Source organism: Solea solea, chromosome 9 (assembly GCF_958295425.1).
Source record: "Solea solea chromosome 9, fSolSol10.1, whole genome shotgun sequence".
Lineage (NCBI taxonomy): Eukaryota > Metazoa > Chordata > Actinopteri > Pleuronectiformes > Soleidae > Solea > Solea solea.
Window position 1 is genome coordinate 15,932,162 of NC_081142.1, and position 27,371 is coordinate 15,959,532.

The 27,371-nt window shown below is 41.7% G+C and overlaps 1 protein-coding gene across 1 annotated transcript in view; it reads left to right on the forward strand.

The window, feature by feature from the left end:
- Positions 1–27,371, forward strand: part of adamts10 (ADAM metallopeptidase with thrombospondin type 1 motif, 10) — a 46,236-nt gene that overhangs the window by 2,882 nt on the left and 15,983 nt on the right. Inside the window, exons 2-16 of the mRNA XM_058638918.1 lie at positions 2,580–2,969; positions 8,369–8,502; positions 8,642–8,851; positions 11,052–11,211; positions 11,587–11,789; positions 12,947–13,030; positions 14,856–15,001; positions 16,497–16,540; positions 17,072–17,177; positions 18,977–19,123; positions 19,959–20,100; positions 21,072–21,179; positions 21,975–22,120; positions 23,902–23,965; positions 24,583–24,685. Coding sequence (XP_058494901.1) covers positions 2,867–2,969; positions 8,369–8,502; positions 8,642–8,851; positions 11,052–11,211; positions 11,587–11,789; positions 12,947–13,030; positions 14,856–15,001; positions 16,497–16,540; positions 17,072–17,177; positions 18,977–19,123; positions 19,959–20,100; positions 21,072–21,179; positions 21,975–22,120; positions 23,902–23,965; positions 24,583–24,685 — 1,900 coding nt within the window. The 5' untranslated portion in view covers positions 2,580–2,866. The remainder of the gene's footprint in view (positions 1–2,579; positions 2,970–8,368; positions 8,503–8,641; positions 8,852–11,051; positions 11,212–11,586; positions 11,790–12,946; positions 13,031–14,855; positions 15,002–16,496; positions 16,541–17,071; positions 17,178–18,976; positions 19,124–19,958; positions 20,101–21,071; positions 21,180–21,974; positions 22,121–23,901; positions 23,966–24,582; positions 24,686–27,371) is intronic.

Sequence of the window (27,371 nt, forward strand, 5' to 3'; positions counted from 1 at the left end):
GCCAGGGCCGTGCTCTTGTTCAAGTGTAAGTGTAGTTCACACTCAGTACTTGACACTTCAACCTGTATAAGCTGCTTTTTTTCCCTGAAAATATTGTAATTCCTGATTTTTCTGGATGCGTTCCAATAAAGTGAATGAGAAATAATGATACTGTATGGTCACTAAAGCGTTGCTACAACAACAAACCTAACGGCTTGCCTATGACTATTGCACAGCATCGCATATGCTCGATAACCAAGGCTCGTCCAAGCCAAACACTGCGCAGAGAATTGGTGTGTGTGTGTGCTCTCTTGGCCTGCTGACAAACATACGTATTTTATTTCTGCAAAAGTGATACAGCCCAGAGGGAAGGTTTTTTCACAGCAGACCATGGAAGATGTACAACACCATCACCTCACTGAGACAGTTCACTCTTCATTTACCCACATTTATGAGTGCTTTAAGATGGAGCAGTTATTTACCCAGAAAGAAGTTGGTGTGTGAATCTTTTGAATGCTGTCCACAAATCTGTTTAAGCTGGAGCACCAAGGGGCGTCATTTGGGGGGTGGGTTCTGCTCACTCCCCTTGTTCTCTTGTTTAAATAAACAAGGGGTAATGAAAAGCACTTGATATCAAGCAGCAAGTTTAATAACCCCTCAATAAATCGAGTGCGGGAGCAGAAGTAATGAAAATGGAGGGGAGTTTGGCTGGTGCAGGAAATGACTGGGAGAAAGCCTGAGGGAGGGGAAGAGAGAAAAACTTTCAGTTGTTCCACGTATGAGCTGCAACAGGACAAAGACCCCTCAGTGTTTTTAGCCAGGTTCTTCTTTTACTGTACCTTCTTATTGCTGTTGAAAATGAAATTACAGGCACATTAGTGCTCCCCCCCCCAACTCATTAGCCCACTCAGGTTCAGGTTATTAACACTTAAAAAAACAGAGGCTGTACCAGCTGGCTCGAGCAGTTTACACTCTCGCTGTCTCTCTTTCATTCCCCGCGGACCTTGCACTCTCGTCTTTCTATCTCCTCCTCTGCTTTTCAGGAGGCAACTTGTTCACCCCTGCTCTCGTCACCAAAATGTTTCCCATCTGCTTCCGATTACCTTTGGCTGCAGTTGGTTTGCCTCCAGGCATCTGGGCCAGTGTGGCGTCTCCTCTCACTCCTCTCGCCCCAGTCTGCTCTGAGGGAGGGATGCAGGGGAGAGAGGGGAGCCAGGGACATGATGAGGAAACTGGGTGGGCAGACTTGACAGGAGGTGGATAGCAAAGGGTCGAGTTTTAGTTGATACTAAATCCCAACTGAAGACAGAGAGAAGGGCACCCATGCAAGTGTCCTGGTATGTTTCTATAATGGGCACTGTCGGTCAGAGGAAGTCATTTTTCCACTGCTATAAAAAGCAGACTTGCTCTGTGTTGGTCTCTAAGTTTAAAGAAATGAACTCAAATTTAAATTACAATTACAAAGTGCAGCGGGTTTATTTATATCTCTGGACAAAGTTGTGCATGAACAAAAGTCTGTGGTGTTTGTCTAGCTGGACTGGGATGAAATTGTGCCTCTTATGTTAATGCACCATTTTAGGCAATGTTTATGGTGCCAATTATTGTTGTTTTATGTGTTTCATTCAAAATAATTGACACAAAATATTGACATTAGTATTTACCTCAATGCTCAGCTTTTAGTCGGGATATAATAATTACAGTACTCCAATGTAAACAAGCTTCTCACAGACATTCATACCACCCGTCTGCTACCCAGGACACCAACCAATTAGTAAGCTGTACAGTCAGGCAGCCAGCCAGTAAATCACTCAGCCATACAACCAGCCATCACAGTCACAGCCAGCGTAGCAGTGATGGCAACCTGCTGCTCCTCTCAAATTGGCTCGTTTTATCTCCAGGGCCTCTGACATAATACTCACTTCAGGCCCTGTTTGGGCATTAAGCGCAGCTTTCTACAAGATCAATGGCTTCCTTTGTGTTTGAACTCTTTCCGGTGGACAGGCAGCGTAAAGAGCGGGGCCTCAGGGGCCCCAGAATGGGACCTGCTGTTGTCTCTGGTCATCAGAGTGAAAGACAGGGTGTTTGCCCTTCGCCAAAGCCAAGATTGATTAGCTGAGGGAATATCTAACTGATATCTGTCTGATCAAACCAAAAACAATGCCGAGCTGTAGATCAATTAAAAAGACTCAAAAACAAGAAATCTCCAACATTTACCAAGGAAAGGTCTCAACATCTCAACGTTTAACATAGGAGTCTATGTATGTGTGTGTGTGTGTGTATATATATATATATATATATATATATATATATATATATATATATATATATATATATATATATATATATATATATATATATATATATATATATATATATATATATAATGACTTTGCCCACGTTGAGGAGGTACGATAGTAATGGAAAACCATACCAAACTGTTTAGAGTCGAGCCGTGCCGGGTACTAGGTAGTGGAAAAGCACAATTTTTCTCTGGTTGTCTGTCTGTCTTTCTGTGTTTTGCTATGTCCACCTTGTTCCTCTAAATATGTCTTCCCTCTCTACTATGAACTGCCATTGTCTGAACAGTTTCTCTTCTGCAGGGCAAAGAGGGGAGTCTGAACCTGAGCCCCTAGAGAGACACATCCAGGCTTTTTCCCACTTCTATGAGGACTTCTCCAGAATCCATCACCAGTCATTGACCAACACACTGAAGAGGCTGCAATGTCCATCTGAACTCACTGCTCCTCTTGCAGCCATGGCCCAACAGAGTGCTCAGCTGTCCCACTGCTAGGCAACGGGGCATCCGGGAGGGCAGGAGACATGTTGGGACAGAGGCCCGGGAACCACTGCACTGAATTTAGTTACTATAGCTGTTACTGTAGTAACCATGGAAATGCTACGGAGGACTGGTCTGGTCTGCACTGTCATCATCATCATGTTTGTCACAGAGGTCGCAGGAGGTCACAGGGATGAGTTTGCTCAATCACAAGGTGAGAATGTGATTTATAGCATATTTTTCACTGTGTGTGTGTGTGTGTGCTGGGGAGGGGAGGGGACTAATGAATGAGGAATTCCGTTTTATTAAAATTCTAAACCAGAGGTGCAAGTAGAAGTTACAAAACACAGAGACAGTGCAGCATTTTGATGGTACGGTAACACAATGTGAGCTTGAAATGGGACCCATTCCCATTCCCACCCAATCCAGCTGACACAGGGCAAAAGGCGGTGTACACCCTGGACAGGCCTGATGTGGGAACCGTCCTAAACTAAACATCTACATCTGAGATCAAAATCTCTGTTGGAATTAAGCTGAACAGCAACATATTTGTGTCCCTGGCCTTAAATTATGCTGTTCTGATGTTGTGATGTATCCCATGTCATATTGTAAGGTACCCTGTTATTCCCGCCCCGAACAAATATCCTTGACTAATTTGTATAATGACAATATGTGGTTGTAGTTTAATCGTATTTTAATGATGAGCATGCGTTTTACAGTTGTTTAGAGTTAAAGTTAACCCAAATGTTTTAATTCACACAGACACAGTGTTCACATTGAGAACTTTGGGTGAAATGAGGCATAGAAAATGTTTCGGGATCTGACCCGGCAGTCTGACGGGTTGAGGCACGCTCCAGGCCTGCGGGTCTGAGCGGCTGAACTTGAACTGTGCTTGCCACGTGCCGGGACACCCACCCGATCATCTCACCACATAGTGTCTGTGTCTCTCTCTCATTCACACTGAACTGGAATCTCCTGAAGGCAAAGGCATAAATCTCCTGAGTGTCTGTGTCTCATCATCCAGAACAAGGCGGTAATTGTGCATTTCCTTGACTTAACCTCTGACCCCCTCAACGTCATCTGTCTTCAGAAGTCTGCCACACTGCTTCTTTTTAAATACCCCCAAACACTGACGTGGCTCAGATCCTTTTAATTAGTAAGATTTGTCAGATTTTATTTTATTCGACTCTAACCTGACTACTGACCTAACTGTAACCTTAACCCTAACTATACTTCTTCACCTTAAAATTTAATAGTTTACACTATGAGAACTTGCTGTTTGTCCCCATATTGTGATTGTGTAAACAGACTTAGGTCCCCACAACATGAGTAATACCTGGAACACACATATTCTCGTGCGGCATTCTTACTAGGAACATTCATAGACACTTACTAGGAACATTCACGCCCTTAGGTTTATAAGAGTGTTGGTCCTCACAAAGACACACACACGCACAAACTCACTTGCACATGTTCATGTCCTGCATACTTTGAGACAGCCAATCAGGAGCCCTGTTGGATCTTGGTGAACCAGCATACTCACTGGCTCACTGATGCTGATGGGATTTACTACTTGAAATTTGATATTGAATGACAACACACTGTTTGATATGAGATCCCATGAAATGATTGAAGTTCAATACTTGGCTCTACTAAATACCCCGCACTACAGTTCCTCTCAGTTTGGTTTTTTGTCAATTGCTACATTTTCTGGCCTGCAACTCAGGTCTCATCAGCTCTGTCATCACACAGCAGCTTTTTCCAGTGAAAACACCCTAAGCACATCGTACGCATCCTGCCAAACACCAAATAACAGGCAGACATAGTATAACTGGATGATCAACATACTGTCCTAAAGAGCCAGATATTATTTTCAGGATTAGATGGAGACCAAAACAGAAAAGTCTAATTCATTCTTTACTCCAAATGAAAGTGAATACTGTTTCGTGTCTGCTGGAAATATGGAAATAGGCTAACCTTCTCTAACGAGTTCACTGCAACATCTCTTTGTGGTGATAATGCATACGTGCCATGTCTGCAGCTTATTCCATTCTCTCAAGTGGAATAAAATGGATTGATTTGAATTTTAATCAGACCTAAAGATGCTAAATTAGATCTTCCTTGTTTTTATGCAGCTAGGAAAAATGAAACGTGTGCTGCAGCCAGACTTCAGCATGACACTGATTCAACAGATCAGCAGCAGCTATCACGGTTGCCAGCAAGAATGATTAAGTGGTTTTTCCCCGGTCCCATTGTGTACTCCTGTGTCACTTCTGGTATCAAACCAGCCACGTTTTATATTGATTGTTGTTATTGGCCTCACCTGTTTCCAGAAATTGGTCTCAATTAAAGTGTGGCCAGGCCATAGACTGTATTTCATAAGTACACGTGTTTTCCCCCAGTTTGAAAAAGTAAGGCCTATTCTGTCTGACGTAGGATGGACGTAGCACTTTGCCACCAGGGGGCGGCTCCACTGGAAAAAGCACTTTGAATGACAGTCTTTCGGAAAACAGCTACTTCTCACTTGATTTATAACGCCTGTAAACATTCTTCAATAGAAAATGATGTACATTTTCCAAATGATGTTCCTATCTATCGTAAAGTACAGCACATGAGTATGATTGACAGCCAGTACCATCTATTAAATGACTGGTTACAGGTGATGTCTCTGTGAACTTCCAGTTTCAATATCTGACATGATACCGGTCAAATCACAAATCTCGAGGCCTCAAAATGGGAGTTTGTACCACATCATGTATAGACTATTGGCGAGACACACTTGTGAGATATCAACAAGCCTGCTGACTGGTCTGGTTTTCAGGCCTGAGACCTTGAATTTACACATCTATCTCTCTCTCTGTCTGTCTGTCTCTCTCTCTCTCTCTCTCTCTCTCTCACAGTCGTTACTGATTTTGAAAAGACTGGTTTCAGCATAATTTTTTTAATGATGACAGCCAACTGTCCTCAACTGACTGTGAAGACTCTGTCCAACTGTAACATCGGGCAAAAAAATCTTGTAGCGTGTCCCCAGCTTAAGACAGACACGATCAGACATAAGATGTTTGTGATACCTGTTCATTCTCTAGGTTTCATTCCCTGTATTATACGACAAAGAGTGTGGATGGGGGGGGGTTTCTGAGTAAGTGTAGATTCTGTCGAAGAAGCAGTGCTTTGCTGTGTTTTGTCATGAAAGGATGGAGGGAGGGACATGTTTCCATTCAGAGTGTTTCCTTCCACTCTTTCATTTGATGATAACAGGATTAGGGTGATGCCCTGCTCATGGGTGTATGTGTATTTAATCAGCACGGGCTCTTTACTGTGCCGCGCTTTCAGCCAGGGAGTGACTCCTGTTAAATGAAGTCTTGATGTGTGTTTCCATTCTCAATCTCAGTTGAGGTACTGTAGCAGGCTAATACAAGGCTGCTGAGGATTGCTTCTAGTTAAAGGGTAAAAAAAGTAAAAAGTACTTCTCATAAGATTGTATGAGAAGTACGAGTTGAGTAGTGATATTTATCTATTCTACTACAGTAATTCTCTTAGGTATAAGTGTATAAACAGGCGTTTTAATAAAAAACAGTTGCAGCAGTTGTAAAAGCACATTCCTTTCCACATTTGTCCTTTTACAAGTCATGGCTGCAAATGGATTGATAGGTGTTTACTTTCATGCTGCAATGAGATTAGATTTTATTAATGAATTAACAAGGCTATTACAAGTGTACTCATACAAATGTGATTTATGCATTTGTTTACATGATGGTTTTGATTATGTCAACAACAACAACTACTACTTCTACTACTACTACTCTGAAGGCTGATGTTCTAACATCTGCTGTGTATCTGTTTCTCTGGGTAACAACGTAAACTATCTGAGAAACAGTGACATGATAATGATTTTACTCTCTTCTAGTAGCTGAGTTTTGAAGGGATTTTAGATTAAAATAATGTTTTTATTAAGAAGGACATGTCTCTTTCCCTGTGGGAGCAACTAGGCTTGTTAACGTCTGCTCAGACCTGTAGTTCAAACTGCAAACTAATTATTTAGCTCTTTTTATTATCCTCCTCTGTGTGAGGTCTGATTAATTTCTTCCACATCTACTTTATGAATACACTCCCTTCCTTTTCTCTTTAGGAGCTTTCCCTGGGCTTCAAAGGTAATGGTAACCACCTGCCTGATTACGTGTTGTGTTTTTGTGAGAGGAGGATATGCTGTGGGAAAAGCACACAGCTCTTGATGCTTTTGTGTAATTAAGCTGGCTGGGTAGATTAGTCATTGTCTTTTTAAAGGCTCTAGTTTCATACCATAATAACAAATTATATTTTGGTTTACATAATTTTCAGTCAATCAAGTGCGTTTGCTGTCGTGGTGCAAATCTGCATAAGTTGCCTAATTGCATTAGACTAAATGATAAATAAACATGATATAGTATTTGTTGCATAATAAATCATTAAGACAGAAATCATTAAGTACTATTAAACAGACATTTCGATGTGGAAGTACTTTGTTGATAACCATAATGGCAAGCTAAAGTCTAAAGCTTAGTTTGGAGTTAGGTAGGGGTGGGTCAAAATATAAATTTGGTATATCGGTAATCGATACGCCAGGGCAAATATCGATATTTTAATGAATAGGCGCTCTAAAGTAAACATTCCCTGCCTGTTTCAGTTGCCAGGCGTCACTCCTCCATGTCTCCTCATGACGGCGCTGCTCAAATGAATGAGGGGAAACTTTGGCAAAAGTTAGGTTTTACATGTTCTACCACCAAAATTCTCCTTGGATAACAATTCCCATGATCCCATGCTGACATCATCGAACCAGGTCTTGTGTTATAGTTTTGATTGAGAGACTCCTAGCAGCACAGATTACATACTGTGCATTTAAGGAAAGGGAATTCAACATAAAAATAACTAATGGTTACTCATTTTGATTTACATTGTCCATTTTTGCTGTCATAACTGTTTCACTCTGCAAAGTTTCCCATATCGAAATAACAGTACAACCTCAAGTGTCCCCTGTGAAGGCAGGATTTGTTGTTGTGCTTTCTTTCTTCTTTCTAGCCACACCTATGAGCTGCCTGCACAGGGTTTCTGGTACAGAGCTCTTCAAGTCTGTACCAGGGAACTATGGTCTCTGGGTATTTACTCTCTGTGGGAATGGGCTGCTTTTCCACCAACTGAGGCCAAAGGTTTGATTTAAAAAAAAAGAAAAAAAAAAAAGAAGAAAAAACGGGACTTGTATGCCCGTGACCTTTCCCCGTGAGTTGGCTGTTTGGGGCTGTGTGTATTTGGACAATAAATCTCCACAAGGACCCGACACAGCCTGGGACAGACAGGAAGTATACAGTTTCAGGGTAACCATAGCAACGTCCCTTTGGCCTCATGAAGGAGAGGGTACTTGGAGTGGAGGGGCCTTGTCAGCATTGTGCCAAAAAAGTCAGCAAGTTTCTCTTTGCCAGCTGGGTTACTCTCTCAATAAAAAGAGCTTTATTCAATATAAGCCGCACCAAAATCCTCATCTGTTTTTAATTAGAGTCAAATAGATTAAGCCGAGTTTAGTTTTATTAAGTCAATCTGTGATTGTGGCTTCATGTCTTCTTTATTTCTCTCTCTCTCTAGCTGCTTTCCTCTCCAGTCTAGGCCAGTATGAGATTGCTATCCCAGTGCGTGTAGGGCCTAATGGTGAGGCACTGGACACACCTCAACACCAACGAAGAAGACGCCGCAGCACTGAAGACAGACCACCTGACTCAGTAATATGCTTTTTGGACTTATTGACCTCACTTTTCATTATTTCCTTTCTGGTAGTTTTATGTCAACGCCTAAATGTAACTTAATCTAGAAATTACATCATTTATTTATAAACTGAACACTACCTTTCCTGTCGTTAAGCTCTTCTACCAGCTGTCCATGCCACGCAACAACTTCCTGCTGAACCTGACGCTGCAGGGAGGCCTGCTCTCCCACCAGTTCAGGGTTGAGTACTGGAAGAGGGGTAGATTAGCCTGGAGTCACCCTTACTCTCCCCATTGCCACTACACAGGACACCTCCAAGACCAGCCGCTCTCCAGCAAAGTGGCCCTGAGCAACTGTGATGGCCTGGTAAGCCTGAACCCTCTCGGTCCAATCCACAGCTAATGCACTGAGTGAGGTCAGCAGCAGCAGAAGTGCTGGGTCAGCAAATATCAGATAATCTTGATTTCAACATCAAAGCTTGTACTTTTAACAAACCTTGAGACTTAAATCCAGTCTTCATCTTGGATCAAATCAACCAGCGTGGTTCTCAAAGGGAAACATTTTAAAGCAGAACTTTGCAAGTCTGGTTGCTTTTTCTCTAGCATAATGTACTCCTTTTCGGAGTATATATTTAGCACATAGCGTCTTTTCACCTTACCAAACGCACCGCCTGGTCAGGCCAGCAATGCAATCAGTGCTGCTGCCCCAAATTGTCATGAATTGGGAAAAGAAGTTGCCCCCCTCACTCTCCGCATTGACTGTAATCAATGATCAAGCAGCTCGCATGTTGTGCACCGAAAAGGAAATTAACTGCTCACCAGCAGATGGCAGTAGTCTATTTGTCACATGTAAACTGCAGCATACTTGTCACTTGGACGCTTGCTCCAAATGACCACGTTGTCGTTGTATTTGCTTCCAAATTCTATGGAAGAAGGTAGGTGTTTGGCTGATTCATCATTACCGTTTCTCTTCTCATCTTCTGATCGGGGAGCTAAACAGCCAATCACAGTTGACGCTGCAATAAACGGACAGCAACTCCTATTTAACATAGCAGCTTTTACTCACAATGTATTTGGCAAAATTTGAGAAATATTCAACTTTCCAAGTGGCAGTGCGAGCACCAACCAAACAAATCATGCTATGTGCATTTTCCAACATGGGCACGAGCCATTCAAATCACGTCTGTGTTAATGCTCAAACAGTGCATCATCCAAAAGTAACTCTTGGACAAGAGTGTTCAATGCCTCACTTGAACGCTCTTGTCCAAGAGCATCCATGTTTGCCATCACAGACATTGCTTTGCCAACTGGCATGTTACAATGGATGCATATGTGTGACTTAGCCTTGAGAGAGAGAAGGTCAAACACTGTCCACAGTTGGATCAGATGTCAGGTGGTCAATATCAGAAAGTTGCAAGATGTAGTCCTTCAAGTGCTGATGTTGGGAAGATTTGAGTGGAGGGAGGTTTCAGACGATTTAACCAGCACTTCCTTTGAAGCATGCTGAGACCTTTATCATTACCCTTTAACGTCAAGTTCTGGCATGTTCTGTTGGGGGCATCCAAAGGATGTCTGGGAAGCTGGGTTAGAGGAAGCATTACTTTGAGCCTGTCGGCCACTGATCGGCCACAGCAATCAAACCCAACAATGCCGAACTGTAGATCAGTTAAAAAGACTTAAAACAACAGAAAACTGGTGTCTGCTTGTTGATCTATCAAATTTTGAGATTGCACAACCCAAAAAAAAAAAAAGCACCAAACAGTAGAGCTAAGAGCTGCTGCACACACACGTGCTGCCATGATGCCAAATGGGCATGGATACTCTGAATTGCAGTGTATACACAGCTGAGGATTAGATGTTTTCTCGAAGCGTTAATAATTAGCACATGTAATTACTGTTGGTCAAACCAGCATGAGCACATTCACCAGTGAGTTGTCTGAGTGTCCAGAGTGGCATCACTAATTTAATTATGGGATTAAAGGCACCTTAAAAGCTGCCGCATTGACTCAGTCAGGTCACTCTGACTGAGGCCAACACATCTGAGTGAAAATCAAAGTGTTAGTGTGTTACTCTCTGTCTCACTCTCTCATTCACTCTCTCATTGTCTCACGTGTGTGTGAGAAAAATGTAATAACTCTATAGACAAAACACAGATTAAGTGTGATAAAAGTTCTTTCTGAGTCAAAGTATCAGTTTTGCTTTGGTGTTTGTCTGGTTAATTTAAAACATAAAAATTATTTTTTTTTTTGTAAGTGAAAAAAACGTATTATGAAACCTTCACTGCAGCTTTCAGTTTTCCGACCTATTAGCAAGGGAGTACCTGAGAATGTCTAATTTCTGCTACATTAGACGCTAAGAGGTTGTTGTGAAATCTCCTTGGTCTGTTGCTCAATCGTCTTTGTCGACAGGATCGTTCTGCTTTGATAACTGTAATATGTGGAAGTTGTTTCGTAATGCTAATCTGATATTCAAGGGACAAAAACAAATTGAGATTATCGACTTTCTTTGACCACGCAAATGTTGTGATACTTGCTTTTATTCTGTCCCCTCATATCTGTTTTCTGCAGCAGGGGGTGATTGTAGCAGGAGGAGAGGAGTACCTGATCGAACCTCTCGTCTCATCAGATAACCAGACCAGAACAGAGAGGGCAGAGGAGCGCCCCCATGTGGTTTATAAACGCTCATCGCTTCGCCATCAGTACAAGGGCCAATCGTGTGGAGTCATTGGTGAGAAAGGAGATTTTTTTTTTTGTTGTTTTTTATGAGCAGCAGTATTGGGTATTTGCTTTTGCAAAGCAGCCAGCAGGAGAGGACTGTGGTCGTGTCTGAGTTCCCAGTTTTGATTGGGTGTGACCAAGTTTGTGTTACAGGGCGTTGCTGAAAAAGCCAAAGTATGTTCACAAAATTATCTTTCAGCAAATAAAAATCCAACCTTTTACTGTTGTAAAGTCTACTCCACATCTTTAGACAGTGTTTCAGATGATCCCAAGTGTCAACTCAAGGCAAATGCAAATACAGTGAATGGTTCCGCTCGCTGCTGCTGTGCTGTTGTGGATTTCATCTTTTCACATGATGATGAAAAGGTGTGCGTAATCTCCCCAGATGAAAAACCGATGAAAGGAGCGTCTTGGTGGCAGCGAACACTGAAGACACCTCCGCATCACGTCGGCCGCGGCCAGCTGCCTCTGAAGCGCTCAGTTAGCCGGGAGCGCTACGTGGAGACGCTGGTGGTCGCTGATAAGATGATGGTGGGTTACCACGGCCGCAGGGACATCGAGCAGTACATCCTGGCTGTCATGAATATTGTAAGTTTCACAACACAAAAGTTGTCCAAAAAGTCACCTTCCCTGTGTCAGTGCAAATGTGTTATTACACCTTTTTGAGTAAAACAACTTCAGAGTGAGAAGATTTGGTGAAGAAGATGATGCAATAGAACACAAAGGTAAAACTAGAAAACATTTTACAAGCGACATGACAGACATTTTCCCAGTGACTGGTGCAGTGACTTCAAAGAACAAAAGAATCACTGACGTCCAACGCGCTAAACAAAAATAATTTACTGAGACTTGAAAATAAGTTTAACCATCTATTAATGGAAAAAGGACGATCAAGTCATGAACTCATAACCAAAATAATGATCCCTCTATTTCTCTCCAACTATGCCAGGTGAACAGGGGATTCCCTTAATTTAATATCCTATATACGTACAACCCACTATCCACCTATCCAAGGTGATCACAACACACTTTAATATAATGAAAAAACTATCATTAATTTGTGGCTCCTACAACTGGTATACATTTGAGCGTGTCAAAAACTCCAAATTAGATCTAAAATTAGACAGGCTTAAGTTGTATGTCCTCATATACACTCTTTCTATCACTGTAGATCACTTCACACACCTGATCCCTTTAAACCTAAACACACACCTGTTAGGAATGTGTTTAATGGATGGTTGGTCAGCTGCCTTTGTTACAAACCAGGTTGCATCCGGAGTTTTTTCAGAATCACAGAGACCAGCAGTGTGTCTTTAGTGGTGGGGAGCAAAGTGGGCCAAATTACACCAGCCACCAAGTAGAGGTTTTAGTCTCTTTTTTTTCTAGTGTAGGTCTTTTTCTATTACTGGTGGTGCTTTAACTCTTTAATAATCATGTTGCGCTGACTTAACACACTAGTCTGATTCATGGAGTGTTTGGTTTGAGCTAAAATCAGTCTCAGTTGGGACTAAAGACAGCAGGAATATTCAGAAAACAGAAAACTGCAGTTTGCTTTCCGACAGGAAAACCATCACTGAACCAGGCTGTTTTTATTTCAAAAAATAGTGGACGTTTTTCAACAATTTTCAAGACTGGGCTCCTGTTGTCTGTAACTTCTCTCCACAAATCTTTATTTATGATGGATTCATCCATGTGTGTATCAGCTGTTTTTAAGACTGGTCTTTTCTTGTTTCCCTGGAGGTCAGGTTGCCAAACTGTTCCAGGATTCTAGCCTGGGGAATGCAGTTAACATTGTAGTGACACGGCTCATCCTGCTCATGGAAGACCAGGTAAAAACTGTCTCTCTGTGTCCTTGTCCTCACTATTTTCCAGACTGCACAAAAAAAAAACCCCGCTTCCCTGAACAGTGTCTATAAGCTCTTTGTTTGTGTCAATGATCAGGTTAAGGGTCTTTTCCTCCACCACTGCCAGTGGACTGAGTGTGTAAATGTGTCTTGTGAGTAGCAGCTGTAATGAAAGGGACAAGAGGACGTAGTGAGGCATAGTAGAGGGTGGAGGAGTCAGGTAATGGGGGGAATTTGTACCTGTCGGACAGAACTGCTTTGTGACTGTCTGGCTTGCGGCTGCTGTGGTGAACAGTTACCTCTCTGACCGTCGCTATAATCCACTTCCAGAAAGTCTCAAAGGTAGGTTTAGATGCTGATGTGAATCACAGCTTCACAATGACAGACAGGTTTGCACGAAACCACCCGATGGCCCTAAATAGATCACTCAAGGTCCAGTATTTTCTTGCCAGGCTTGGTCAGTCAGTCAGTCAGTCAGTCTGTCTGTCTGTCTGTCTGTCTGTCTGTCTGTCTGTCTGTCTTGCATTGACACAATACGGACACTCATGTTCCCCAGACTATGAATCCCCCTTTGATAAGCCGGCCATTAAAAGTTCAATTTTCACTCAGGAAATAGGAAGAAGCGGGAATATCAACGATGGTTTCTATAGCCTTTAAACTGTTGTCCTCGTAGACATTCGCTCTAGATACAGATGGTAGAATTTAGTTTCTATTTTTGTGTGCTATGAGTAAGAGAATGCAGGTTACAGAGGACCCAGACTGAGGATCCACACAGAGTTTAGCTCATAAAAAGTGCATGACCTTACCAGCGTAGCTCAGGGGATGACGGAGTCTTCTGACTGCCTAGTGAATGACCTTATCAACCTGCCACTAACAGCATGTGATGTGATGTCCGTTTTAATGTTGACCTTTACCACGGTCTGACAGAAGACTCCCAGTGAACTGCGGGGCTGTTACAGCGTGGCTTTGAGGTTTTTTCTATAGATATCCTATTAGGGAACATTTATGATTCACACTCTTCAGAATTAGCTCCATAACTCACCACTCAGATGTGTTTGTCATCTGTGGGATTTAATAAGTAAATGTTAGGATCATTAGCGGTGTGCAGTATTAATGTTATTCTTACTCCAGGGAGCGCTGAGGTTGGGACAGAACCGGGAGTCCGGTGGTTCTGTGTCACTTTCCATGTCTGAAAACGGCAAGCTGCCCCTGAAAAACAAAACCAGGCCAGCAGTGGGCCCAGAAATGAGGGACTGCGGGATGAGGCAATTACTAGTTATGTCACCACATGCATTCCTGGGTTACGAGTTCTCGCCAGCTGTGGCCAGCAGTGCATTCCCCTCGTCTCTTTTTCCTCCCTGGATTCTCGTAGTACTAGAAAGCAACTTCATTCTAATCCTCCCTCCACTTCAACTTCTCTGGTACAGTACAGGGAATTCAGTCTTGGAATCCACACAACTTTTCACTTGGTTTTTAGGATAAACTTCAAGAATGAAGTGTCCTTTAATGTGAGTTGAGCAATGAGTAAATTCCCTTGTTTCTAACACTAAATAAACCATTGGAGATAAATGGTTTCCACAGAGCTGAAAAACTAACACAGTGGGGCATAAAACAAGTCTGAAACGTTGCAATTCAGGAAGAGTGGGGCTGGGTAAAGATAACATTATTGGCCTATCATGTGATAGTTGAAATCTCTTTGTTGTCATTGGAATGGCCATATATCATTAATGTATTCTAATAAAAACAAGGAATTGCTGTTGTAGTTGTAATCTCCATTCTGCCTATGTTTCCTTTCTTTTTCCTCTTCCAGCCAACACTGGAGATCAACCACCATGCAGGGAAGTCTTTAGACAGTTTCTGTAAGTGGCAGAAAACCATCCAACACCGCAGCAGCTATGGAAACGCCATACCAGACAATGGGATCGCTCACCACGACACCGCTGTGCTCATCACCAGGTCAGGACACCAAGTCATAACACCTGTTTTCACATGTTTAAAAAGCCTTTCTTTTAGTCAGAGCAATGGTTTGCTGGTTTCTTAATGTCTTCTAAATGTTTTCCTGTTAATCTAAAGGTGTGGTGTGTAAGAATTAATGACAGCAAACTGTGAGACTACAGATTGTCCCACGTCAGCTGGAATTGGCGACCCTCATGTTGAGAAGATGAATGAATGAATGAATGAATGCTTTGGCTAGTTTGCCTGTTCAGGCCCATATAAGTACTAATAAAAAGGCGTATTCTACATAAACCTTAAAATGATTATACAGCCATACTTTTCGGATGTGCACTCAGTTACTGTAAATAAACCTCCTTCCATCCATCCATCCATTGTCTACTGCTTTATCCAGGGTTAAATTTCTGCTAATGACACTGTCCCAACCCTCTTCCCAAAGGCTTTAGCAAATCGTTTAGGGTTGTGTCTTGTCGTGTCTGGGTCGATGATAGCAAGGACCGCTCTGCCCAGCTCAGAAAGATTTGAGGAGGGAGTGAGAAAAAAAAAACAAAAAAACAATTGAGCCCGAGAGAGGATGAGAAACGAACCAGAAAATACAGCAAAGACTCACACACACAAGACAAACACTGCTCACTCTTTGCATTCCTCTGAGTCCACATTGTTACTGATACACAACAATGTGTAGGCACATATTAAACATGTAAAACACTGGTGCTATTGACTGAGGAATGTGCATCAGCAAACAGCAGAGCCATGGTTTGGTCAGGGTGATCCGATGATTGGGGCTGGACAGAGCTGCCACAAATACTTTTCTTCCTACGAGAATGTGCTTTAAGCTCGTGTTGCAGGCAGTTAACTGAGTCAAATAGAGGGGTGTTAAGAACAGGTAAATGTCATTACTGTTCTTTAACTCTGTGGGGGGGCTTTTGTGTGAACAGCTTGGATTTTATGATGGCTTTTATCAAGCAGAGGGTGGAAACTGTCCAGACAGATGACACCACAGTGACCGTCCAAGATTTCCTGCTATTGTTCTTTTAAAAGTATATCTGTCTGCTATCACTGCTGTTCACTGTCTGTCCCCAGTGTCTGTGTGTATAACAGTGTGTCCATTTCAACTAGGGCTGAACAGCGTTGCGATCATTTTGAATTGCGATTGCAATTGATTCACGGTATCAGAAGGAATGGTTATATCATTATTCTCATTTTCTTTTGGAAAAACATGTTTAGAAGGATTTCTGTGTGACATTTTGTGCAGATCTGTGAGAAACAAAGATGTTCTCTTCAGTCTGTAGAAAAAGATGCATATAGGTCAAGACAATAATTAATCTAAAAAGATGTTTTGACATACATTTTGGCTTTAACAAATAGGCTGTATTGTGATTTGGATTCAATTTCGATTAATTGTTCAGCCCTAATTTCAACTATGTATGTGCCTGTAAGCTATAGACACTATAGCTTATGGACTATAATATAAAGACTTTTTATTTCCTGTCTGCAGATATGACATCTGCATCCAAAAAAACAAGCCCTGCGAAACCCTAGGTAACACACACACACACACACACACACACACACACACACACACACACAGGTTTGCAGATGTCCATTCAGCTATTCTTCTTAGGGCACTGCATTGAGAGATTATTGATAATATTCCTGATAAAATCCTTACCAGCGTACTGTAGTCACATGTAAATGACAAACTCCGAAAAATGTCCAGACCCAAATCTGTAAGTTGAGGTCAAGAAATGAACATAAGCCAGTGTAAAGTTTATTTTTCTTTTATCTTAAAATAACATCTTCAAATGAAAAAGCGAGATGGAATTGCAGCCTCTTTCATTTCCACTCCGCGCCTGAACCTGTGTCCTTTCATACGGAGGTCAGAGACTCAAATAGCCAGAATCAGGCCCAGAGAGTCTAAGTATAATGCTGAACGGAGGTCAGTTAAACACTTGGAATTCATCAAAAACCTGCAAACCTTCATCATGAAAAGATTATTACAGCAACAGCACATTCAGCAAACATCACATTGCTTTCCTTTTAAGTCATTGAGAAACGACTTTTCTGTCTCAGGTCTGGCTCCTGTGGGAGGGATGTGTGAACCGGAGAGAAGCTGCAGTATCAATGAGGACATTGGCCTCGGAACAGCGTTTACCATCGCCCATGAGATCGGACACACGTGAGTAACACCAACACACAAACATGCGTCATAACCGTGACATAAATTGTCATCTAATTCTTTTTTTTTTTGGTAACATTTTCGGGGAAAAAAAGAGGGAGATATAAATCAGTTCACCCCTATCATACAAAAGCTGGGGAAATCATCCATCTCTGACCCACTATGACACAAACTGTCTCTCCTGGAATCCCCACAGCACACGCGTCTCGTGTATCTTTTGTTGTGTTGTTCTGCATCTGCGGCGAGGCTGTCCTTAGATTATACATCTGCACATCAGCGAAGACAGTTGTCTGTAATCCTTAGCAGCATGAGTCACTCCCATCAGTTGTGAATATGTTAATAGTTGTATGTTTTTCTTTCACTCACAATGTTTATTTGCTCGTGGGATTGCTAACATGTGGAGCTGCAGTATGCCGGGTTTTTTTTCTACATCCCGACCTCCTGGGTGATTGTGATTTACTAGAACAGCTGTTCTGGATCAGTTGATAACTAGTCATTTTATCTGCCTGTAAACCTAATTTCTGTCATGAATGCTGACTTTGTTTTTGTTGTTTTTTTTTTCTTCTGTAAAACCACGGAGCTGGTTTATTCTTATTGTTCAGTGGAGTTGAGTTTTATCCAATTGACTTGTGTGTGCACACAACACAGAAGTACGAAGACTGATGGTGGATCCATCACTAGTGATGACCACACTTCACTTTCACCTACTCCCACCCCAGGGCTGAAAACCAACATGACTGTACATTGTGTACTGATTTATGTGTATACATAATATGTGTGTGTGTGTGTGTTCATGTGTTTCACCACCCTCGGTGCAATGTAAAATTGTTTTGACATCAGTTGTGCAGCATTAGATTAAATGCAGGCCAGTTTGTGGTGAAGTGTACCCACATGAAAGGACGACACAGACCAAAACATAGATGACTCAGCTGAGGGATTCAAAGCTTTCAGGAAATTCGGATTTCAGACTCGTTGCTGCATGACGTCATGCCAGAAAATGCCTCTGTAACACATTTTTATACATAATCACAAATAATGATCTGATGGACAAGACCTTACAGAGACAGAATTTCTTCATCAAATATTACAGGAAATGTGTGGCAACTCAAAAAATGGTTGGCAGATGGTGATTCAGTAACTCGGGTAACAGCACAGAACTGGCAGAATCAAGAAACTGAAAAACAAAGTTATAAACTGGCACTTGGAGAAAATTGGTGGAATTCCACCCAAAGGATGAGGAGAACCAGTTTTAAGAGTGAAATTGCTAAATAAGTATGTACACTGAATGGGAGATCACTTAACAGGACACAAAAAGGGCAGGGACATGTGATTAGTGGAGCAGGAAAACCAAAGGCAAAGAAAAATCCAACTCGTTTGATAGTTGGCAACTGAGATCGGGTCAAGTCTTTTACCTTCACACACTATCAGATTTCTGTGTCATCTAGCCATGCCGACTGTCCCCCAACTAGTGCGGACTGGAGCAGACATAACTGCCAAACTGTGAATCTTGGGTAAAATTGGGCAAAATAATCTTGTATGTCCCCAGCTTTAGTCAGTCTAAACCAGCGGAGCTCATGGAGTCCCAGTGAGCACAGATCACTGACCTCTGATGGTAATGATGAAACATGTGGTCATAATTTCTTTGCTGGATGAAGGTGAACACTGACAGCTGTGGACTGTCCTCAGTCATACGTCTGGGTTTTTGTGGGTGTTTTTTTTTAGATTCCAATCTGTCATACTTTCATTTTTTTTCCCCCTCTGTCCTCAAAGTGTTGTCAATGTGTCCTCATGGTTTTTAGGTTTGGGATGAACCATGACGGTATGGGGAACGCATGTGGCCCTCGCAGCCAGGAGACCGCCAAGCTGATGGCCGACCACATCACCATGAAGACAAACCCGTTCATCTGGTCGGCATGTAGCCGGGATTACATCACCAGCTTCCTGGAGTGAGTCCGCCCTATCAGATATCTGCAAAACCACAAATAATTTGGTAATTAGAGGTTTCAAGAAGAAAAGAAAAAAGAAATCACTGTTTTGATGATCAGAGACACATTGACATTAGTGACGAGGTTTGACAATAGGCAGATCTATTTGGTTGTCTCATTTCAATAATTATTTTTTTCTTTGAATATTTCCAAAAAAATTAAGGAGAGCACACCGTAAATTGTCTTGCAATGCAAATATTCACATTTCCTCTCATTTTACCTGTATTTATTTCGATAAATGCAGAAGTTAATGTGCTTTTTTAGATTCACAGGCTAACTGGCTTCTATTCTGTTCTATTCATTTACAACAGTCACTCTCCAAATCTTTCATAGCACAACTTCCTTTGAACCTGGCTTTCAAAATAAGAGCCACTGGAGCCGTAATGCTTGTGAAATAAAATACACATTTCTATCACCTATTTCATTCTACGAGTTAACTTTATAAAATAAAATACACGTTTTCATTCCGCAACCATCATAATCGGTAACAGGAAATAGTCTCACTTCACACCTGCGCAGAACAAAAAAGCATCAATCTTGATTGCTATAAGTTATAATCCATATCTTTTATTTTATAAGTTGAGTATGTAAAATAAAAAAATACATTTTATCCCATTCCATAACTGTTGTGATACATTGGTGGTAACAGGAACTAGTCACCGGCAAATTTAGTCGCACATGCACAAGTTGACAATTTACTCGCATTGTCTCAAATTTTGGGCGCAAAATCCTGCCAAATGATTAACATATTTACAATGATTCCCTTATGTATTTTTTGTTTTTTCTCATGCTTTAGCTCTGGAATGGGATCGTGTCTGAACAACGTTCCACCAAAGCAGGAGTTTGTGTATCCCACCACAGCTCCTGGTCAGGCCTACGACGCTGACGAACAGTGCCGCTTCCAGTACGGAGTCAGATCTCGACAGTGTAAATATTCGGTGAGTTCTCTGTCCACACTCTCAACACTTGTTGTTTTCTGTCATTCCTCTTTCTTATCTGGAAATGCAGGTTGCCTCGAAGTGACATAACATACAGTACATACACAGTAGCACTTTTTTCTCTAAGTATTTATATATAAAACCCAACTAATAATGGGACTTACAGTATGACATGGTTACTACTTCATCCCTTTACAATACTGCACATAATATGCCTATATTATATATATCTTCTGGTTACATTATACGTCTACTGTTTTTTTAAATAATGGTAATGTATAAGTTTGTTTTATTTTATATTTCCATGATTTTATATTGCAATATTGTTTCCGTTGAAGGACTTATAAATCTTATTGTTCTCTTTGTTTAATAAAATGAAATAAAGTCAATAAATCAAGCCTTGATTAGAACATATGAATGATGAAAGGAAGTTAATTTAGCTCATTTCCATCACCGTTTACAGTTGTTTCAAAGTGTTTATCCTCAATCAAGGAAACTTTTGAAAGGGTTTAAAATTGTCTTAATTTGCAACTGCAACTGTTACTCTGTCATTGTTTAGCTCTGTGTAGTATTTTCACTGCCTCCCTGTCTCGGTACATCGCTGTAATTATCAAGTTGACTCTCAATGATGTGAAACATCTTGGAATGCTGATGCTGAATAGCATAAATTTCATTACATGGTCAGCTTTTACTGGGCCATGCAGAGACTGAATGGACATCTGGAACAGCAGACTGCTTTATAGACTCATTATTATCAATACTATGTGGTCAGAGCATATGTACGCAATAAAACGTGGCCCCATCTGTTATAGACATTGCTGCAGCAGGAGAAAAGAAGAGTCAGCGAATCCTCTGTGTCTCGTAGCTTATATGGAAAACTGACTGTTTTTTTTTTTTTTGCTTTACTTCATGCTTTGTTCTTTCCTCTTTTCATTTCTCTCTGTCGTCTGTATTTTATTCTCCTTCCACAGGAAGTCTGCAGTGAGCTGTGGTGCATGAGTAAGAGCAACCGTTGCATCACCAGCAGCATTCCTGCTGCGGAGGGAACCATCTGTCAGACCAACACAATAGAGAAAGGGGTGAATAACGCACAAGATCAAACTTTTTTTTCGTCATTATTGTTATTTAAAAGTGTAGTGTGTAACTTTTACATCTACGCAAATGTCCTTTACATTGAAAGTATTTTCGAATAAGTGCTGATTCTCATTTCTACACGATTCTTAGCATATTGGGGTTTAGATCAGGCGACACAAGCTGCACTGCACGCAGGAAGTGATTCCTTTTATATCAAGACAGACGGAGGCAATGGCAAAATTGCGACCGACAGTTTCACGGGTGAATTCTTCTGCCCAAAAAACGTATTGTTCAGCAGTTTGACAAGATAAACGCTCCCTCAGTCAGGTCTGATAGTATTACTTGACACTACTAGACACTACTAATAATCTTGCATTTTTTCTATTCACCAAGATTGAACAGAGGCAACAACGGCGTAGTTTTTAAAAGGTTATGCACTGCAGCTTTAAGGCAGGACATAAAATTGATCAAGACTGGAGGACAGTGTTGTTCATCTGGGACCAGTCCTGCTCTCCGCAAGACTAAAAACACAGCTCGTGTCTTGCATTGACTCATCGTGTCTGTTGTTTAGTTTGAAAATTGTTTGGTTTTCCTATTAAAATATTTGTAAGATTAACCTTTTTAAAGGGAAATAAGTCCTGAAGAACACACACTTCTTTCAAAATGACACAATGAGCAATCTTGTTTTCTTGGTGTGTTCCCTCTGAGATTTATGATTATGATTATTTTGATACTTTCCGTAACATTTCAGGTGTGAAATGTGTTTCTTGTTGTTTAAGCATGTCTCTTATTTACTGCAGTGGTGCTATAAGAGGATGTGTGTGGCATATGGGACTCGTCCGGAGGGCGTGGACGGAGGCTGGGGGTTGTGGTCACCCTGGGAGGAGTGCAGCAGGACGTGTGGAGGTGGAGTCTCCTCCTCTATCAGACACTGTGACAGTCCCAGGTACAGGTCTCCGCTCTGACCACTAGGTGTTACATTTATTTTGGTGGTATAGGAAGTTCATTCATTTATTTTCTACCTCTTTAACCTCCACATGAGGGTCACGGGCGGCTGGAGTCAATCCCAGCTGACATTGAACGAAAGACGAGTTTATGCCCTGGACAGGTCGCCCGTCCATTGCATGACAAACAGAGAGAGATGAACAACCATCTACTCTGCGGGAGGAAACCAGAGTACCTGGATACAAATTGAGATCCAAACCTGTGACCTTGCTGTGGGCAAACAATGATAGCCACTGTACCCTTGTGTGACCCCGGCATAGGAAATTATATCTGGTAAATCTGCTTATAGAACTCAATATTGAAGGCGCCTTCAAACAATGAATGTATTGTTTGAAGGCGTGTTTTTGGGTCAGCACATCGTCATCACAGTAGACCTTTTGAAAGAGTTAATATTCTCTTTGTTCAAAAATAACAAGTGCCTTCATATAGTGCTGTAAGAGATTGGTGGACATAATCCACAAACCTCTTTTTCTGCAAAATACACTTCACATCACTAAAGCTTGATGAGGCCTAAGTGGTGTGAAAATTGAGTCAAGTGGTTACCGATGTCTTCACTCACACGTGCGTAGATTTAGTACAATGTCTCGTACAGTGGCAATTCTACAAAAGGGAAAAAAACAATTGGCAACATACCGTAACACTCTCTTGTACCTTGGATTGCTGAAGCAGAACATACGCTCCAGTTGAACTTTGCTCATCATGCATATTGTTGTTACTTTATAGAAGTATGTAAATGTAAATGTCTTGGTTTTCGTGTTATCAGAGTGCATCTCAGGTGCATCTCACACAAATGAGCCACGCTGCTCATCTTGAGAGTAGAGCTCACTATGGGTGGGTCAAAATATCGATTTGGTGATGAGTCGTCATCCTTCATGCACTTTCTTCTCTATGTTGTGAATACATAGAGAAATCCTGCACTCTTTTCTTCAGATATCGTGATGTATCGCTGTATGATTCTCTTGCAATATGTCGATTATCACAGAATCGATGTATCGCAATATTATTGGTATCGTGATCTTAGACCATGAGTCAATTTATTTCATTACAGAGGCATATTTAAAGAAGAAGAATCATTTAAATGCAAACCCTATGTAAAACAGAGCAGCAGATACTCTCCCCTCCTGTGTTAAAAAACAAAGCTGAGCGAGTTGTAGCAGCACAGCTGTCACACACTGCACACACATCTAGTGTGGTGCAAGCATTAGAAATGTTAACCTGCTCATCATCCTTTTATTCTATTAGGGCTTGATATTATAATCATAATAATAATATATATATTCTAGGTATCTAATATATGAGTCATCCCAAAATGACTAACAGACTGGCTGTTGAATTACACTCACTGGAGCACTCATCTTGAATTGATTTAACCAGGAATGATTCGATCCAAGTCTGAGGCCAGTGGCCTTGTGTGCATCGTGTTGCACATTTAGCTTCAGCTCCATAATGTTTAAATTTGTTGAAAGTATAGCAGAGGCAGCCATTTGGCGGTGGCTGGCTCTGGCTACCTTCTCGGCTCTGTTTTTAAACCACAGAGGTGTTGTCATGATGGTGTGTGATACACAGTCAAGCAATAATAGAGACAGACGGCAAGATTGAAAACACACTGATGGAGGCAGGAGAAGCCAGCGGCCAGCCAGTGCTGTGTGATGGAGGTTAGATCATGTTAAATTGTACTCAGATGTGACTGACTGGACTGATTCTCTTTGTATTTGGTTGCAGGCCAACCATTGGTGGAAAGTACTGTCTCGGCGAGAGAAAGCGTTTCAGGTCCTGCAATATTGACGTGAGTACCACTGTTCTTCAGTGTCATCAACTGGTTAGCGTACTGTTATTGACTTGATTCAATTTTGTTGTGTTAAGTCATTGCACAAGACTCTGCTGATGGTGTTTATTCTGCAGCAGAGTCGGTTTTACTGCCAGTATTTGCCTTGGTGTTTTGGTGCAAAACAAAGTCAAAGGAAAAGAAGACAAAGGAAGACTTGAAATTAAAGCAGATTAAATTAAGAAAGGCAATTGCTGTGCAAGAGTACGCAGAGAAGGAGACAACGCAACAACAAATTCAAACTGTAAACTTTTAAATATAAACAATGTTGTAAAGCAAGATGGCTGCAAACAATTGAATGGGATAGATGTTGCCCCGCCCCACCCCTGCTTTGCTGGTGTACACACACAAAAAGGGCTCCCTCAGTCAGGCCTGATAGTAGTGCTTGACAGGAGCCAACAGGACAGATGAAGGACGCGCGTACACGTCACGTTACATTGTTTGTGTTCACGTAGACCAAGTGTGACGTCAATAAAAGTGATAACTTTATAAAGAAGTATAAAAATAAGTGAAGAAATTTGACTTTATTGATGAGGCTAAGGATAATGTACTCAGATGTGTGTGTGTGTGTTTCACAGGAGTGCCCTGCTGGATCTCATGATTTCAGGGAGATTCAGTGCTCCAACTTTGACAGTGTTTCTTTCCGGGGAAAATTTTACACCTGGAGGCCATACAGAGGAGGTGAGTGAGTGAACCTATTCTGTCTATGTGTCTTTTCCTCATTAAAATGCCTTAACTAACTAACACATTTTTTTTTTTCTGTTTTAAAATGTATTTAAATCCTTAGAAATCTGTATTTATATTCAAGGTAATCCCCAATGAAACAAGGTAATATACTGTATTACTATTTAGCCAGTGTGTGTCTTTTGTCTGTGTGTATTTGTCACTAATGGGTCACGACTACTCAGCCAGTGAAACTCCGCTCGTGAAGCAACAGAACAACAATTCCCATGATCCTACGCCGTTTCCTGACGTCACCAAAACTTGGCTTTTTGTTATAGTTTTCTTTGAGAGACCCCTAACGGCAGAAATGACATACTGTGAGTTAAACATCACTGTTAACCACTTTTATTACAACCGCTAACAGGCCATTACATCTTGTCAATCCTAAGACCTCTGTGAGCTTGGCTGTCTTTCCATGACTCCCCCAGTTGCACCGGCCGCTCCCCCACACCCTCACTCGACACGTCGGTCCACTCCTGCTCCACTCGTCTTCTTTTTGACATTTGTAATCAGTCAACACAGGTCAACAAAAATAGAGCAGCTAAAGTGTCTGTGTCTGTGAGGAGAAAGTGAATTGAAGCTGCAGACTCTCTCTCTCTCTCTCTCTCCACTCTGGCTCACAGATGCTGGCTGCAGAGAGCTATGCATCCCATCATGCCTTGCAAGAATTCCTTGCTCCTGATGAGCACTACACTGGACGTGAAAGATAAATAGTTTCAACGACATAACTGCCTTTAATCTAGCCCTCCAATAACATAATGGCTTACAGAGATGGCCCGGCCAGCCAACTCCAACTTCAGGCAACAAGTGCTCCTTTCATCAAGTCAGCTGATTTTACAATGGAAATCCCTTGCAGCTGTTAAAGTAGGAACCGTGCCAGAGACTCTGCCCTGTGTTAAGGCCAGATCACACCGCCCAGCCCCTCTTCTGTCCTCTGCAGCCTCCTCACGCTCCTTTTTTTTAGATTTAGGTTTCATTCTTTCACTTTTACCTTCTCACTCAGGGAAGAGCAGCTTCCTTTCCTTTCTCTGTTGTCCTCGCTGCTCTGGATGAGTATATGAACCTCCTGACTTCTGCTCACTGTGATGCAATCTCTCTCATTCTACTTTCTGCCAGAGACGGCTTTTCACTCTCGGCTCAGACAGAAAATTCATTTAAAAAAACAAAACAAAAAAAAAACCCGAACGTTTGTCGATTTTAGCAGCTTTTTTTTAACAAGCTGCTCCACATCACTGTTCTCAGTCCAACATCCTTCACAGTCAACCTTCATTCTCTGTAGAACATACAACCCTGCAAGTTATTACTCACATACGCAGACCCTTCTGCAAACCACGAGTGCCCTGCCAAAGCTAGGCACCATGGGAATTGTATTTTTCCATGGTTTGACCACTTTATCATCTGTTAGCCCTGCCAGTACATACTCTCTCTCTCTTTCTCTCTTTCTCTCTTTCTCTCTCTCTCCCTCTTCTTCCCAGTACATACTGTACCTGCTTCAGCGCTGCCAGCACAAACAAACACAGCCCAGACTGATGTCAACAGCCACTCAAATAGTGGAGTTTGTTGGCAAGTTGCACGGATGAATGAAGGATATATACCACTAGGCTCTCCGGGATTGTGTATGTGTGTGGGGGGATGAAAAGGGTATCGTCTTGCATGTGCACATATTCTACATCATCACCTAGAATCAATTGCCCGTGTTAGAAGTGCTTGTAAAGATTATAAAGGCTCTGCTGTGTACCACATGATGACTTGATGGCTTTATTGCTGCTGCTGCTGCTGCTGCTGCTGCTGCTTCAACAGATGTAATAACATGCATACATACACTTTTTTTTGTTGTTGGTTTAATGTCTCTCATGGTTTGGTCTGTCAGTGACACGTCTGCTCTTGTAAACCATGATGTTCATGTAGATTCAAGAGGATATTTTCAATGAAGAGTATAGAAAACTGTGAAGCTGTACCCACAATAAGCGCTATACACAGTAAAATAAATATAATAGAATTCACACTATAAGCGTGGTATCGTATACATATTACACATTTTGGAGTTCTATTGCACGTCTATTGTCCTGAGATAATAATGTCGGGGAAGATTACGAAGGTAGATATGTCCAGTGTTAAGAATTAATGACAGATCAGGACAAAAGGACTTCCTCACTTTCTCAGGTCCATCGGGGAACTGTGGCCTTCATATAGCAGAAAGGATAACACATCCTTTCTCTTTCTAATTTGCATAGTAAACCCTTTCCTTTGAAATGCAAGAGGCTGGTTTGTCCATTCAGGCTGCTGTAGAAACATGGCGGTGTAAAATGGTGGCCTGTGTAAAGCAAGGCTCTGCCTAAAGTCACACGCAGAGAGCTTGATCTTGGGCTGTGAAAACAGCCGAGTCTGCCAGCGTAGTGATTTTGCTCTTCAGACATATCTGGCAAGGACACCATTTCAGCCAACTTTAGAATCTCCTCTAAAGATAAGGAGCCAATCATAAACCCCAGGCACACTAGAGGGAGTGGTATTACTGCGACATCGAACAGTTTTGTTTATGTATCCAACATGGCGACCACCAAAGAGCAGCTGTCTCCCGATTCGGCTGTTGCTCCACAAAGCGCCACCAGGCCAAAGTCGTTAAGCATCATTGGTCCTTGGAAAC